Source organism: Mycena indigotica, assembly GCF_014461135.1.
Source record: "Mycena indigotica strain 171206Taipei chromosome Unknown Mind.scaff0018, whole genome shotgun sequence".
NCBI lineage: Eukaryota > Fungi > Basidiomycota > Agaricomycetes > Agaricales > Mycenaceae > Mycena > Mycena indigotica.
In genome coordinates, this window is record NW_023503017.1 from 810,067 (window position 1) to 827,987 (window position 17,921).

A 17,921-nucleotide genomic window follows, 5' to 3' on the forward strand; every position below is an offset into this window, starting at 1 on the left:
CGCTCCGCCTCGGTCAAGTCGCAGCTGCACCTCCCGCCCGTCGTCCGTTCACCACGGGCACCGCACGCATAGCTTACCGACCACGACTATTTTTTACCGTTCAGATGCAGGATGTATTCGGGCCAAGTACACACAATACGTACAGATGGCGGTGACGAGGGCACGAGTCGTGGATGCGTGGGTATATGCGCGGAGGCAGAGATTATGCACGAAGGAACAGGTCGGCGACAGGGCGAACTGGGGCAGGGAAGATGAACAGGGAGTGATTCGACTGAATTATGCGAATGCGGCGCCGGAGAGCTAGCAACGCCCGCCTATATCACTGACATCCTTCGACACCGCCCGACCCACGGCCGTCACTATAGCAAACCCCCAACGAGCCCCGCCCCGGCACCCAGTACCACGCCCACCACCGCCAGCGCCGTCATCAACACCATCCCCGCCCCTCCACCACCCGCAGCCCCGCTCGGCCGGGTACTCGCACTCGGACTCGTGCTCGGCGCGGCGCTCGTTGCCGACGACGACGGCGGGGCGCCCGAGCGGGACGACGCGGACAGCGAGCGGGACGGCGAGAACGACGGGAAGGACAGCGAGGTCGCGGACGCGGCGGCGGCGCACAGGCTCTGCGCGACGCGCTCCGCGGTGGCGATCTCGTCGGGGCACTGCTGCATGCACTCCAGGATCGCCGCGGTGTACTTCGCCGGGCTGCCCGAATGCGGTCAGGTCAGGGGAAAGGAGGGGAGAGGGCAGGGCAGGGGACGCACTTTGGACAGAAGCAGTCGACGGCGACGAAGCTCTGGCAGCCGTCGGCGGCGGCGGCGAGCGCGAGGCAGGTGTTCACGCAGGAGGGCACGTCGCTCAGGTTGGGCAGGTTGGCCGAGTTGGACGGAGTCCCGATCGGGGTGCTGCTGCTGGCTGGCGGAGAGGACGACCGCCGCGGGCTGGGGCTGGAGCTCTGGGCAAGGACCAGGGGGAGCGACAGGGAGAGCGAGAGGAGGAGCGAGAGGGGAAGCATCTGTGAGGAGTCAGCGCGGGTATAGGACGAGAGCAAGGCCAACGCACGGCGAGTCGAGGAGGAGGCGGGGAAGAAAGGGTCGTGGTGGTGCGGAGCAAAGAAGATCGTCTCGGGATGCCGTCACGTCACGGTCACCCGCTTACGTGCACGTCACTGTCAGCGTCGCCGCCGGACAACCCTACACGCCCTCGCCGGGGGTGGCGATGCCAACGCGTGCGGGTGCGCTGTCGACGCGCACGGGGCCCCTTGCGCTCGCTACTACGGATGACGTGCGCCAAGACTCGGAACTCACGGGAAAAAGTCACTGCGGTAGTTTGGGAATAAACAGTGCCCGTTTCGATCGATTATACACCTAAAATCAATGTACCAAAAAAATACATTTTTTTATACCTCCATTTGCACCCAAAAAACATTGTTCCAAATTTGCCTGCTTATATGAAAAAGAGATGCTATAAACAGACTCAGTTTTGTCAACTGGTTTAGGGGCAGATCAAACAGCCTTTTCTAGACCAACTTTTGTATCAAAACAAGGACCAAAAAATATCCATGTATATTCACTTATGTACAGAAACCCTTTGTTTCTGTGCAAGAATCAGTGAGCTGGAAATTGCCACTTTCAATAGCGCGGAAACTAGTGCTGATAGGCGTAGTTTCCGTGGCCGTTTTGGGTCAGAAGAAAGAAGGGGTTTTGTTGGAGCTGATTTTTGTACAATTCAGAGTAGGTTTCTGCTCAATTAAAACTTTGCATTTAAGTCGGCTGAATTCTACTTCAGATTGGTCTAAAATCAATTACAGTTTCTGTTCGAGCTGATATTTTGCTTTTTCCGGTGTGTGGGCCACTGCCCCGTGGGATCCGAGTCCGGCCTGACGTCTATGAATATTTTCGAGGCTGCACGGTGCGCATCCTCGCCTCGGGCACGGTTGATGCCGACATTATTCCTAGTGCCTTCATCATGATCTAAACTTGTCCTCGGTGCCAGCTGGTGCAGACTGTCGCCAAAGCCTTGCAGGCAAAAAAGCTTTACTAAGCACGAAGAACTCCATGCGGCATGTGCCTGTCGCGAACACACTCTTGCCGCTCGTCATGGTAGCGCGTGGCGCTGACGCACCTGGGCCATATGTTGGGACTTCAACTTAGCCTTCAACCCTATATGCGATTGTCAATTCTAGGCCTCAGCGGGAGCAAGTACGTACGTGGTGTGGCACACTGGATGCATGCCACACGCATGCCTGCCCTCCCTGTTGCCACAAAAGTTCAAAGCTCAAGTTACAAGTATAACACAACCCGGTGCCCGTCACAACCAAGTTTTCAATATTTATCTTATGCAGCCAAAAAAACACTGTTGGAGTCAATGCATACAGCCGGCACCACTCACGAACGCACGCCAGCCGCACCACTAGTGTTGAATGAGTGTTGCCTCTAAATGAGTGTTGCCTCTGTATATGATCAAATCAGGTAGCATGATGTCGACTACTATAGCTACACAGCATAGAACAAGAGGAGGGGCAAATGGCTACAGTAAAAAATTCAAACTCATCTGGAGTTGTTACTTCCCTAAATTACCTTCAGGGGTCCTCATCAATTCTCGGCCTCCGTGAGTACGAGTAGTAAGTATGCCGTTCAAAGGCCATTTTATCCGTCCATTTGAGTTATGCAAGACTAAAAATAACCTCGGTACGATGTGTATGTAAGAGCAACTCCGAAGGCTCCATCGAGAGGCCTAGCAGGGATGGATCCAAAATGTGAATAAGGGCTACAGAAATACAGGGCGGGACCGGCCTGGCAGGGGGAGGATCCAAAGTGAAGAAACTCTAAGGGTGCGCCTGCTCAGGCACCAACTATACTGTACTATTTTGATTAATTGTCCGCGTTACGCGTTACACGCAGTCCTGGCGCGGACACCTGCGGCCGCCGTTACGCATTCAAGTCCGATTTACCATCAAATCCAGGCCTAAAAAGGCAATTTTTCATTCTGACGTTGGACTTGCCTTTTATAGTAATCCGGACACCTTGTCCGGCAGACAGTTTGCGTTACGTGTTACATGCCGCGGACAATTAATCGAAATAGTACAGTATACTTGTCATCTGCAACTGCTGACATAGAGTGCAGAAGGCCTGAGCGGTCAAGGGGGTTAAGATTTAAAACATGGATATAGGGTCGGAAAGTTATTTTCCTACCCTCTGGGGACCCCCTCCTGCCATATAAGGCAATATATTCCCATGATTCGCATCATATGACCTGATGCAATCAAGAAGTGGGATAAAAAAAATCAATCTTTGTGAAACTTTTTTTTGCAATTTTTTTTTATATATGTGTATGTGTATATGTGTAAGGTCTGTATGTACCTGGATGTCAGGGGAACCCCCGCTTCGGCCTCCTTCGGACCCTCCGAATGCATCCGAGGCGCATCCGACCGGCGCCCCCTCGGACGCTCCGACCCACCCCGACCATCGTCCACGGCCTCCTTCGCCCGCACAATCACCGATCCGTCAAGACCCTCCCAACGATCACCTTGGGACAGAGCCTGCGACGCCGCTCAGGCCTTCTGCGCTCTACGTCGGCAGTTACGGACGACCAGTATATAGTTGGCGCCCTAGCAGGCGGACCCTTAGAGTTTCTTCTCTTTGGATCCTCCCCTGCTAGGTCGGTCCCTCCGTGTATTTCCTGTAGTCTTATTCACGCTTTGGATCCTCCCCTGCTAGGCTTTCGTCGGAGTCTCCAGGGTTGCCCTTACAGCAGAAGAAACTCTCTACGGGATTAACCGGTCAAGATTGCCAGGTTTGGTGCTGACTCAGGCTCGGAGTACGAGTCCATACCCCCCCTCGTCACCGCCCCTGCCACTTGACCCCTCCTCCTCTGCTCTTGTCGTCTTTACGCCCGCTATGTCTACCGGAGCTGCTCCGGACGCTGACGCGCGCATGGACGCACTTGAGGCGAAACTAGACAACCTCACCAATATCCTCACCCACCTTGCTTCCCAGGCTTCCGCTGCCGCACCACCTCCGGCAGCTCCCGAACCGCCGCCGGCATCTCCGAATGCCCCCGACGCGGATGCGTTATTTGGTGACATTACTGTCGCCTCAAAACTGGTCTTACGACCAAACCCCCCGTTTGCGTTTAACGGAGATCGCAAACGCGGCCGCGCCTTCCCTATACGGGGTTAAAACCTACGCTCGGCTTGCCCCGGAGGCCTTCGTAGTTAACGGAGAGCCGAGCGAAGAAAAGGCCGTCCGCTACGCCATGTCCTATATGGCGGAGGGACCTGCTCAGCAATGGGCAGAGCGTCATGGGAGCAAAAACCCCTTCCCCTTCCCTCGGTGGAGCCAGTTCCTCTCCGAGTTTCGCCTTCGGTTCGTCGAGGAGAACAAACAGGACCTCGCTCGCTAAGTTGGAAAGCGCGGGTTATCACATGGGAACGCGGGATGTCTACGGATATACCGACGACTTCGAGGACTTGATGGACCTCGCTGGCTTCAAAGACGCGTTGGTTAAGGTAACCAAGTACCGCCACGGACTTGACCCCTTGATCAACAACGGCATCACCTCTTTGAACGACCCCCAGACCTCCGTGACTATCTGGGCTGGCGCACTCGGGCTTTCCGACAATATGAAGCCCTGGTGCGGCGAAGCTCATTAAGGGAACGGCTACCCCGCGGACCGCTTCGGGAGCTCCGCGCGGCGCCTTCCCCATCACTCGTTCGGCAACTCCGTTTCCCCATCCGCCCGGTGGCCCCGCCTGTGCCACCTGCGGCCCGCGCCCCCATCCCGGTACCTCCGGCTCCCGTCCCTATGGAGCTGGATCGTACTAGGGCTCGGGGTGCCCCTCGTCGAGCCTGCTTCAGATGCGGCGACCCCAACCATTTGGCTCGGGACTGTCCGCTCCCCCGCCGACGTCCGCCATGTGGACATCCTCGACGAGGTAATCCAGCAACTTGGCGATGAGATGCTGGGAGAGCTGCTTGCACGGTTGTCCGATACTGCGGCCTTAGCGGAGGCGCATTCGGAGGCTCCGGCAGAGGATTTTGTCCCCCCGCGACGAGTGACTGGTGTGCCCTCGTTCGCGTCCATAAATCGTTTCACTTGTTTGTATGATGAATCAACTCCCTTGCCCTACAACGAGCCCGAAACGAAAGACGTACCCTCTGCCCCCTCCGAAGCCCCCGTTCGGATTCGCCGACTTGCCTGGGAGAAAAAGCTACCTGGCAGTTATACCATCTCTGCCGCTCCTGGCGTTAACTCGCTGCATCTCCCCCTTGAACTTGAGTCCACTGCGAACGCGCTCAAGCTCTCCCTCTCGGGTCTGGTCGACTGCAGAGCCACTTCGGACTTTATCGACACAGAATATGTCAACCGGAATAATGTGCCAGTCCGAAATCTCTCAGTACCCATCCCGGTCTACAACGTCGACGGCACCCCCAATGATGCTGGGTCTATTCGCCAAATCGCGGACCTCGTTCTACGGTACAACGGACACTCCGAACGCGTTCAGCTGGCTGTAACCCACCTTGGGAAACAGGACCTGATACTCGGATACTCCTGGCTCAAAAAGCATAACCCCGAGATCAACTGGGAAACAAAGGAGGTGAAAATGAGTCGTTGCCCCCGCAGTTGCTCTACCTGCCGTGACGAAGAGCGGACCGAACGCGCCGAGGTTCGGCGGCTCCGACTCCTTAAATCACGACTACTTGCGGGCGCCTTCCCCACTGTTTGCGCTATCGATATCGCTGGCCCAGATGATGCTGACGACGAGCTCGGAGCTGCCCGGACCCTCCGGAGCCCTCACCAGATCTCGACGGCGACGAGCATCTTGAAGACGGCGACCGCATCTTCTACACCTCCTTTCGCCCAGTTGAGGAGATCCCGCTGGCAGTACAGTGTCCCAACGCCTTGCAGAGGCATTCGCCCGTAACTCGGCCCCTCCGCCTTCGGAGATCCCGGACTGGGCCAAGGAGTTCCAAGACGTCTTCGACAAGGAGTCCTTTGACACGTTACCAGAACGAAGGGCTTGGGACCACGCTATCGAACTCGTCCCCGACGCCAAGCCCGCTAACTGCAAGGTGTATCCGATCTCCCCTCGAACAGCGCGAACTTGACGAGTTCATCGAGGAAGGACTTGCCACAGGCCGTATTCGCCCTTCGAAATCTCCGATGGCCTCCCCCGTCTTCTTCGTTAAGAAAAAGGACGGAGGGCTTCGGTTTGTCCAGGACTACCGCGCCCTCAACGCAATGACGATTAAGAACCGGTACCCCCTTCCGTTGATTAACGACCTTATCAACAGGCTCAAGGGCGCTCGTTACTTCACCAAACTCGACGTTCGCTGGGGTTTTAATAACATCCGGATTAAAGAAGGAGACGAGTGGAAGGCGGCCTTTCGGACTAACCGAGGGTTGTTCGAACCTTTGATAATGTATTTCGGCCTGACAAACTCCCCCTGACGTTCCAAACGATGATGAATGACATTTTCCAGGATCTCATTCTTTCAGGCAACGTTATGATCTACCTCGACGACATCCTTATCGCACATTCGGACCTCCGCAAGCACCGCGAGATCGTCCGGGAGGTCCTTCGGCGGCTCCGAATGCACAAGTTGTACCTTCGCAAGGAAAAGTGCGACTTGAGAAATCGTCAATCGAGTACTTGGGGGTCATTATCTCGCACAACCATGTCGAAATGGACCCCGTTAAGGTCGCCGGAGTCTCCGCATGGCCTCCGCCCGAAAACAAGAAGGACGTTCAGCAGTTCCTGGGGTTTGCTAATTTCTACCGCAGGTTCATTCGGGATTTCTCGGCCCTAGCGCAACCTCTCTTTGCGCTCACTAAGAAAGACCAGAAATGGACCTGGGGAGACGCCGAAGCCGCCGCCTTTCAAGCCATCAAGGACGCGGTCGTATCAGAACCTGTCTTAGCGATCCCGGACGACTCTCGGCCTTTCCGACTTGAAGCAGACAGCTCAGATTATGCGACGGGGGCGGTTCTTTCACAACAATCCGCCCCGGACGGGAAGTGGCACCCTGTAGCGTTCTATTCCAAAAGCTTAAATGATGTCCAGCGCAACTACGAGATTCACGACAAGGAGATGCTCGCGATCATCCGCGCACTCGAGGAGTATCGGCATTTCCTCGAGGGCGCCGCGCATCCGGTCGAGATCTGGACTGACCATAAGAATTTGGAGTATTTCCGAAAGGCACAGCACCTTAACCGTCGGCAAGCCCGATGGTCGTTGTACCTTTCTAGGTTTGACTTCACGCTGCACCACGTCCCAGGTCGCCAGATGGGCCGCCCCGACGCTCTCCCCGCCGGCCTGACCACGGCATCTCCGAAGACAACTCGGACGTCACCCTCTTGCGCCCTGAGCTTTTCCACGTTCGCGCTTGAGGCCGTCACTGTCTCTGGGCCTGGGTCCGAGCTTGTCCGCGACATCAAGGAAGCGCTATCCGGTGAGCCTGACCTGGAGGAGCCCGTCGCACTTGCGGCCCGGCAACTCTTGAAGGTCCGAGGTCAAGTTCGGGGCCCCCGCTCATCGCGTTCGGACGAGTGGGCCGTCTCAGGCGACCTCCTGTACTTCCGCGGCAAGGTCGTAGTCCCCAAAGACAAAGACCTGAGGAGGCGCATTATAGAGCTCTGCCACGACATGCGTGTCGCCGGACATGCCGGGCGGTTCAAGACCCTGGAGTTGGTTTCGCGCAACTACTGGTGGCCACAGATGTCCCGCCATATCGGACGCTACGTCGCGACCTGCGACTTATGCTGTCGTCACGAAGGCCCTCCGAAGGCTTCCGCACGGGGAGCTACATCCAACCGAAGTCCCCCGAGCGCTGGCACACCGTCACTGTGGACTTCATTGTCGAGCTCCCGAGGCCCATGGGTATGACGCGGTTATGGTAGTGGTTGACGCCCTCGGGAAACGCGCTCACTTCACCGAATGCCATACGACAATAGACGCGGTCGGAGCTGCCCGCTTGTACTATCGGAACGTCTGGAGACACCACGGAACCCCGAGAAGTACATTTCGGACCGTGGTTCGCAGTTCATCGCTGACTTCACGCGCGAACTCTGGCGCTTAATTGGCGTCAAGCCGGCTACCTCTACGGCTTACCACCCGCAGACCGACGGACAAACCGAACGCGTTAACCAGGAGCTCGAGCAGTACATCCGAATCTTCACCAACTACCAACAAGACGACTGGGACGAGCTTATCCCTGCCGCTGAGTTCGCCTATAACAACCACGTTCACTCCTCCACTCAACAGGTACCCTTTATGACGGACACTGGCCGGCTCCCCCGAATGGGTTTCGAGCCGGGCACCCGCTCAGAGTTGGAGTCAGTGAACGAGTTTCGCGATCGGATAGCGAACGGCATCTCCGAGGCGAAGGCCGCGCTCGTCAAAGCCAAAGACGAGTATAAACGGTACTACGATCGGAGACGATCGGACGCTCCGAATATTCAAGTTGGTGATAAGGTTTGGTTAGATGCCTCTGACATCAGAACAACTCGGCCCTCCGAGAAGTTCTCCCACAAGCGCCTCAGACCGTTCAAGGTGCTCGCAGAGGTTAGCAAAGGTGCCTACAAGCTCGACCTCCCCCCGCGTTACTCCAAGCTCCACCCCGTCTTCCCCGTTGTTAAACTCGAGCTCGCTCAGGACGACCCCCTTCAATGGACGACCCGGCTACGACGAACCGCCCCCGAACTAGAGGACGGAGTCCCCGAATGGGAAGTCGAGGAAATCTTGGATGCCAGGATAAGGTATAAGCGTCTTAACTACTTCGTCAGGTGGAAAGGCTACGATGCTTCGCACGACTCGTGGGTTCGGTTCGACCGTGTCTTCGCGCCAGACAAAATTGCGGACTTCTATCGGAGGTACCCAGGTAAACCACGGCACATCGCCTCAGCGACCTTCGACTCCTTGCCCTTCCGAACTATGCGTCGGGGACGCCGCATTCAAAGGGGGGGTGATGTCAGGGGAACCCCGCTTCGGCCTCCTTCGGACCCTCCGAATGCATCCGAGGCGCATCCGACCGGCGCCCCCTCGGACGCTCCGACCCACCCCGACCATCGTCCACGGCCTCCTTCGCCCGCACAATCACCGATCCGTCAAGACCCTCCCAACGATCACCTTGGGACAGAGCCTGCGACGCCGCTCAGGCCTTCTGCGCTCTACGTCGGCAGTTACGGACGACCAGTATATAGTTGGCGCCCTAGCAGGCGGACCCTTAGAGTTTCTTCTCTTTGGATCCTCCCCTGCTAGGTCGGTCCCTCCGTGTATTTCCTGTAGTCTTATTCACGCTTTGGATCCTCCCCTGCTAGGCTTTCGTCGGAGTCTCCAGGGTTGCCCTTACACTGGATATCAACTCTGTAATATGTTCACCTCCTATGAATTACCTGAAGATGGGCCTGTGAGAGGGTGAGCTATCCAAGCTCATAGGCCTGAAAGTATATATATAAGTATAGAGGTTGCAAAGTCAGGCATGAATAACTAAAATTTACATATATACAGTCTAACAATGGAAGTGGCTATATAGCCTTTTCTGTTCTTCCCATCTCCAAAATGGTGTCACTGTAAGGGCAACCCCCGAGTAGTGATTGTCACAGGTGGCATAACCCGTGACGGGCTGTGAGGATGGGCCAGTGCAGGCACAGGCCTGGTGCCTCGAACCTGCTGGCCCCTGCTGGCCTGCAGCTTGGCCTGCTGGGTCCAGCTCACCAGCTTGCTGGTTGTCAGCAGTCAAGGCCAGAGGCCAGCACATTACTTGGTGACACAGAACGACACGATCTGGCCAAGGTCCAGACCTCCCAGCAATAACTGAACATTAGTGGTGCATCCGCCCTGGATTAGATCATACAGGCCTCCGGTAGTGCCTACTAAAACCCAGATACCTGTAGCCACAGGCCATTGGTGGGCACGGGTACAGGCCACCCCAGATTTACTGGTTGTCTGTAACTGCCGCTGTTGGGCATAGAAGGCCTGGGCGACGTTGCAGGCCCTCTCCCAAGGCGACCATCAGGAGGGTGTTGACGGATCAGTGATGGACCAGGCAAGGAAGGGGTTGGACTGGTGACAAGCATAGAAATTGAGTTGAGTATGCCTGAAATGTCTCAAATCTATGGATTTTCTTAATTTTCAATACACAAGACAAAATGACACTCACAACCACTATTATCTAAATAGTTGCACAAAAGACCAAGTTTGTAAAGCTTTGCAGCACATTGTGATGATGTGACAAGCTGTCAAAACATTGGAACTAGTGTGGGAAGGTTACCATAGCTGAAAGGGAGGTTCCCCTGACAATCATAACTACAATCATACTAGGAGTCTGCCATCAGCAGGGTATTAATTCAGAGTCGAGTATCTACAGTACAGGTCCTGTAGTCTATAGCATCAAACTGTATGCCTGCCAGCTGCTTTGGTTGACACACAGATGACAAACCAATGCATGTGAATCTCATGTGACCATACCTCATTTAAATTTGCAAACAATAATTGCAGTAACTAAAAAATAGGCATCGTTTGAAAGAGAATCCTTAGACCTATCAAAATATCCAAACTTCCAGTGCATACCATCAGGACTGGTCAAGCTTGAAGCCAAATAAAATTCGCCCCCCTCCCTGTCTCAGCACCCAAAAACAAATTGAGGAATAGCTAGAATAGTGATAGCCTAGAAACCTTGGTATTCCTAGTCCCTATGTTTTAGCAGTGTAATCACTATAATATTATTATCCATTTCTTTATTTTCTGCCTTTATATCATCTTAAGTTTAAAGGGGATAGAGATCCTTGATATATATTATTGATGTGGAACAATTTTGGATGGCCATCAGTAGTTTTGATCACTGTGTCAAGCTACATCATTTTGGTCCCAATGATGATAATCCTTGATATAGGCCTTCCCTACTACATACCAGGTCATTGGCCTGAAGAAAAGGAGTTAGCATTACTATATACTGTAACTATATACTGTACTATTTTAATCAATTCGTCACCTGCCAACCTGCGTGACATGTGCGACGAACTTAAACTTTCGTCAGGCCTTCCCCATTAGGGAATTTCGGCGCCGGAGGCGCCGGATCGGATGGAAAATTACCATATATGGACCAATTTGGGGCCAATTTCTGCCGGATATGCGTGACTGACGAAAAATTTTCGTCGGCTTGAGCCCTGTGTGACGCGTGACTGACGAACTGATTAAAATACTACAGTATAGTACTAGACAGGGCTGGGGCTACGCCCCAGCTTTGAATTTGAATGTTGTCTTAATAACATGAATTTCTAAATTAAGAACATTGCCATTAACTATAGAATGGTACACAGATGCCCAATGGCCTTGTTAAACATCTGTTGCTAGTATATGTAAGTACAACCCAAGTCACTAAACACAAAGTTGCTTGTTTCTCGATTTGTGGGCAATTTGAGAATATTTACTTGTAAATAACCTTAGATACAACTTGTTCACAGTACTGGGTGTAAAACATCACTTACAGCCTTGCATCCCAATTAGGATTGGTTCCATTATACAGCTTTTCTTACCAATTTAGGACTTTAACAGCAGTAAGCCCAAAAAGAGAAGTGTGGAGCAAATCAATTGTTAAAGCCAGTGCCAAACATGCACATACATTCACATGACATCTGCTTAATATAAGAGTACTGACCTATTTCATTCAATTAGGCGGGTCACGGTCACATCGGATTTTTTGGCCGAAATATTTCGGCGGGTCACAGGTCACAGCCAAATCTTTTGGTCCCAAACTGTCTTAATCGGGAAGATTTTCAAATTTTCGGCGCCTGCGGCGCGCCGAACTTCCTAATCGGGTAGTAGGTCACGCGAAATTCGGCCTGCGGCCGAATTGGACATTTCGGCCAAACGGTCACGGGTCACAGGCCCGCTGGATTGATCGAAATGGGTCAGTAATTTTCGCATCATATCTATCAATGTTAAAGTCCGAAATTGGTAAGAAAAGCTGTAAAATGTGACCAATCCTGATTGGAATGCACAGCTGTAAGTGATATCTTGCACCCAATACTGTGAACAAGTTGTATCAAAGGTTATCTAGAAATAAATACTCTCAAATTCCCCACATATTGAGAAATAAGTACACAAGGTTTAGCACTTGACAAGTTGACATACACTGGCAACAGATATTTAGGAAGGCAATTGGGTATCTGTGTGCCATTCTGTAGTTTGTGGCACTGTCCTTAATTGAGAAAATCATATTACTCAAGCAACATTCAAGTTCAAAGCTAGGGCATAGCCCCAGCCCTGTCTAGTATATTATAATAAAATTGTAATATATTATTTCACATTATTATTGGAAGATTATATGATGAATATAGTATGTTGTGGAGGACCATATTATGTTATTATTATATTATTGTCATACATCTAGTATAATTAATATCATCATAGGCCAGCACAACCATCTTATTCAACCCTATATGCCTTCCAAATTCTAGCCTCAGCGGGTACTTACTCAGTATGCTGTGCCAAGGTCATTTTATTAATATTCTTCGTCTGTTTGAGTTGTGATTAAAAATAGCACTACTTCCGGTACGATGCGTGCCTGCAACAGACTGTAGTATCTGTCACTTGCTATCCCATCGACGACTCCCGATCAGCCTGAACTGCCACTAACCGCCAGTGTGCCGATCTTGCGGTCTATATCGCAGCCATTCGCCCGATCAATGGTATGACATGGAATGTATAAATATTTATCGCTCGTAATCTTCGTGTTCATTCTTTCCCTTTCTCCCCGCCCGTGGCCACCTTTTTTTCCCTTTCTTCCTCCTCTCGCCCCCGTGTTCTGTGAACATGCGTTCTTTCTCCATCTACTCAACGGTTTACTGTCTCTTAGTTCCACGTGCGTCCGTCCTCTCTCTCCACAACTTGAAGCTATCTAACGAGTCGCCACAGTCGCGCTTGCGGCCCCCAAGAAGATTGACATCCTAGTCCCGCCTGGCGGTGACCTGGCGAAGTTCGGCCCGGATGCGGCCTATTCCGCCTCAGCTGTTGGCACGGACGCCGCGGGCCACACACGACCTTTCTCGTCGCCTTCAACCAGATTCACGCATTTGGCTCGCGCCCGCCGCCAGGCCAGAGCCCGTCCGTGACCGTCACCACCGTGCACACCACAGGTACGCGCCTAAATAACTACAGAGCCCTCCTCACGCCGCTTAGCAACGGTCGTCGCCGGCTCTGACTACATCTCCGAGCCGATCCCGGAGCGCTCCGGCGATGGCTACGCCTGCAGCCGCAGTGGCTCGTCGGCGGCCTGTGAGGGGTACAACGCCGTGCGCACGCCGGCGTACTCCGGCCCGGTGCAGACGACCGCGCTGCCGACCGCGGGGTTCTACAAGATCGTGCTGGATGCGGGGAACGTGCCGAACTCCGCGCGGGGGCCGGCCCAAGTGGGGGGGGGGGGCGGGCGCAGCGGCGGGGATCGTGCTGGCGGGGCTGCTGTCGTTTTTGCTTTGATTATGTCGGTAGCAGATACAATAATGGATTCCCCCAAATCTCATCCAAAAATGGGAATCTGCGCGATCACAACGTGACATTCGGCTGAGTGACTGGGTGACGTGGCGGTCACACGGCCTTCTTTGACTCCCGACGTCGTTGCGCGGAAGACCACGAAACCAAGTCTGCGCATCGCCAAGATGGGTTGACCCGTTCGCCGACCCGCTCGTCTGACCTCTCCTACTCGGTGTTTCACGGCTCATTGTTCTGGCGGAAACGGTGAAGACGTGCCGGACCAGTGTTGTCAATAAGGGTATTAATAAGGGCAGTCCTGCAAGGTAAGGCCTTAATATCAAGATAAGTCTTAATAAGGATACCATAATTAAGGGTGTTAATAAAGCTATGTACAACCATCAAAATCATCCCCAGATCCTCCAAGTGCACCATCGTCAAGCTTCTTCCCACTGTACTCAGCTTGTAGCAGTTCCATAAGCCCTCCTCCTGTATAAGAGCTGCACAGCAGCACATAGCCTGCTCTGTTTATATTGGATTGACTGTATTCTTGGAAAAGAGCTTGTGAAGAGTTGCCAGGAGCCCAGTAGAGGTGTTTGGGAAGCACAGTGTTATTTTGCTTGCCAGATTTTGACCTACAGTAGTACCGGTGGGGGGTGAGAATTCAGTGGTGTGATGTGATCATTAAGCATATTAAGGGCCTTATCATAAATCTTGTCCATGATAAGGGCTTATCATTATCTTATGTTAAGGGCTTAATAAGGTTAAGGGTTATCATCTTATCAACAACACTGTGCCGGACTGGCCCAGCGTACATACGCGAAATTGTCTCCCGACGGTATCCATGGGCGACGCATTCATCGTTTCCTTGATCCCCCAAGCCACTCCAATCGCCGTATCTTCTTGTTTTTCAACCAGGCTGGGTCTGAATTGGCTTTGAACTTGTTTGCCTGCCCCTGCCTGGGCCTGGGCCACTCTGTTGGCCTACCAAGCGCAGCTAACTGTAATGGTACACGCCGATTACTCATCGTGCTCACGCATCAGCTGGCAGCAAAGCAGAGCCTGTGTCTTGCTAATGCTCTGGGTCTTTCCGTGTTGACGGTGTTGTTTTGCTGAAATGTGGCGGCAAGGAACACATTTTCGAGTCTTCAAGCGGATCAGCAGCTCGGAGTCTGTGAGGCGTGCCGCAGCTACTGCAGAGTGAGTCAGCGCTCCAAACGTGCTCTCGACGCTGGAGGCTCGATGATGAGCTATGAAGCTGTCGTTTGGCTGTCGTTGGTGACAGGCCGGTGATGAAACCTTCCAAATCTGGGAGGGGGGGTCTGAGCACGTGTTGTAGCGGGTGGGCGAATCTGACAGATCTGACACCTCTTGGTCTAGCCCCTTGTTGACGTGTTATGTGCGTTGTGGTACACTGTTGCTCTTGCGATCGGCGGCGGAGAATGCGGGACTGCGGTCCGTGGCCGGGTTTCATGTCGTCACCAAGCACGCTTCCGGCGTTGTAACTTGTGCCTGCCCGGCTTCCTCCGAGCGCAGTCGGGGCGGCAATGGGGATTGGACCAATGGGCGAGGCATATCAGCGAAAGCGCGGCAGCCCGCGAACGCTCAACCGAACGAGATGTATCCGCAATATTCGACGATGGACACAACTGGCGATAAGGTTTATGCGGCTTCGCTGGACGACAACCGGAATTGACGCTTATTTGATCGTATATCTTGGCAAGCGAGAGACACTGGCAAGCTGCAAGCCCAAGGGGGGTTCAAAGTTCGAATCACGGATATAGGGTCGGAAAGTTTTTTTCCGACCCCCCCGGGACCCCCCCCCTCCCCCCCTCCTGCCATATATAGTAATATATTCTCACGATCAGCGTCATGTGACCACTGATGCGATCAAAAAGTGGGATAAAAAATTCAATCTTTGTGAAACTTTTTTTTGTAAAAAATTTATACATGTGTATGTGTATATGTGTAGGTATGTATGTACCTAGAGCCTTCCAACACACACATGGAAGGCCATATTAACCCTCCAACATGTTCACCTCTCATCAATTACCTGATGCATGGGCCTCTGACAGAGTGGGCTATCCAAGTGCATGGGCCTGAAAGTATATAGATATAAGTAATGAGAGTGCTGAACTATAGAAATTAGAAGGTATACACTATATTTTCAGTCTCTTTATACCCATATAAGGCCCAAATCTTTTATATACAAAAAGTTTTTTTTACCCCCCAGGGACCCCCCCCCTCCCCCCTACCCCATGTGCCTGATAAGGATCTTGAACCCCCCTTGTGCAAGCCTGCAAGTCGCGAGTAGCGGAACATTGGGATTATTGGCAACTCTTGGGCAGTTTTCAGAAACGATTTCAAAGCTAACCAGGCTTTCATGCTGGTCGTCCCTCGCATCGGTAGTCACTCTCTCTTGATACCCGCCTGGGCCGGATCGCTTACCAGTTCCTGGTCAAGCGCCGCGGCTGCTGTTGACGGGGACGGCGTCAGCAACAAGCGGACAGTCCGATCAACTCTTCGTCCCGGGACTCCCGGCTCCGATAAAGGATTATGGGGTAGAATTACCCAGTACAAGCCCAGGACCGCATCTACAGGTATGTGTTTCCGAATGAGTTATGGACGGTCAGAAATTTGCTCAACCTTCGATCAGTATAGAATGCTACTGTACTACATACAGTCATGGCGGAATCTAAGATTACTCCTTGGCAATCGAACCGAGTCTGCGACGCCTCGCTCAACATGGCCCAAGTACCTAGACAACCCATGTTGTGTGTCAACTACTTACTTGGTCAACGATCGTGACTGGGCGGGTTCTGCGTGCCCTCGATCGGCAAACAGTCGAACCGGAACCCGGCGGTACAATCCACGCAATCAGTCAGGCCCGATGAGCCGGTACGCAAGCAGGCCAACGTCACCAGGAACGAGTGCTCGTCGCGATTCGACGATTTCATCTGTTTACCTTCACTCCGGCATGTTGAAGCTTGGTAAGTATTCGGATGTCTGGAAACTTTGGAAAGTTATCCACTGGCACGGATGACACATCACGAGCCTGAGCGGGTCAGTGCATACTTACTTACACTCACTGCGGCCAAGTTGCGTTCCGTTACTGTCCGCACAGAAAAAGAGGAATCGTTCCGACGGAGATAAGCGCGAATGAGGCTCATCGATCGCAGCAGCGGGATCGACATGATTGAGTGTGCAGCACATCTCATCATCGGCCTTTGCGTCCGGGCTGGAGCCAAGCCGCAGCTCGATGCGATCAATCGCACCAAGCGCAAGAAGAACCGGCAAGGCCATCGGGCATCCTTCACGGTCAACGAGTAGGACGTACTAGTAAAGTCGGAGCTGCAACGCGCAGCAAATACTAAGTTTGCATATGCCAGGTACAACAATTTGACCATGAGCGGAATGTAGCTAGGGCGGGGCGGGCTGCTCGGTCCGTGGACCGTGGGGTTTTTTACTTTGGCGTTTGGCAGGATCAATTTCTCGGGTCACATCACCACGCCAATCAAACCTTTTCTTCCCGATCTTCCATCTTCTCCCGTTCTCAGCCTGCCCCGGAGCTGCTGAGCTGACTCGCAGTCTCATGCTCGGAGAGCGTTAACCGACTGCTAGAGGACCGCAAGCACCGCCAATGTCATCACATTACTCGAAGTTTCTGATTCAGATAACAAGTGGAGACGATTGAAGGACACAAACACCATATCATTCTCATTATTCTCATTATCTACGCTAAGACGGGGGTGCCAGTGGGGTCCGCGACGCTGGTGCTAGTGCTACCGCTGGAACGCAAACGTCAGAAGCAGGCAAAGAGTAAACCGGTACTTACGTCCAGGTGACGGTCGTGGTTCGGGTGACGAAGAAGGGCTCGCTTCAGGAAGCGTCAGCGGAAGAGCAGTTATGGGTGGGCTGACTTACACGTCGGTGAGTGTCTTGAATTCACGCGTCGCAGTGAAGACATTTGGGGCAGCAGCCTGTTCGCCGTTAGCAACGCGTCTCAACCGAAACGAAACGACGGACAACGGCGAGGGAGACGAGGGCGGCGAGGGCAAGGAGGGACTTGTACATGATGGGTGTTTGGTGAGTCGGAGTTGGATGTTTCAAGCGACAGTTGCCAGGACTTATATAGGCCTTCCAAATCCGGAACGTGCCAGTGGTCCCAAGCATCGCAACCAACTCCGACTTCAAGCATCATCATCCGTAGGCTCATCAAATCAGGCTGACCTCGTCCACTGCTCGTACCGACAACACACACGTACGTACATAGCTTTTCCCCTGCTCCATTGCTACGAAGCCCAAAACTCAACAGCCGCGATGAATCTCAGATTCGACCACCGGCCGACTTGGCCGTGCAGCGATCGCTGGACTTAAAAAGGACACGCAAAAGTTGCTCGTCTTCAACCGACACCTACTTCTCCTTCCTCACTCACTTTTTTCACTCGGC

The 17,921-nt window shown here is 53.2% G+C and overlaps 1 protein-coding gene across 1 annotated transcript; it reads right to left on the reverse strand.

Moving 5' to 3' along the window:
• Positions 1–300: 300 nt before the first annotated feature.
• On the reverse strand, positions 301–1,126 carry MIND_01413300 (CFEM domain-containing protein). Its single transcript, XM_037370527.1, has 2 exons — positions 765–1,126; positions 301–705 (listed from the first exon to the last, which is right to left on the reverse strand). The coding sequence occupies exons 1-2, from the start codon at positions 1,013–1,015 to the stop codon at positions 360–362; spliced, it is 597 nt and encodes a 198-aa protein (XP_037213119.1). The 5' UTR covers positions 1,016–1,126; the 3' UTR covers positions 301–359.
• Positions 1,127–17,921: the final 16,795 nt, after the last annotated feature.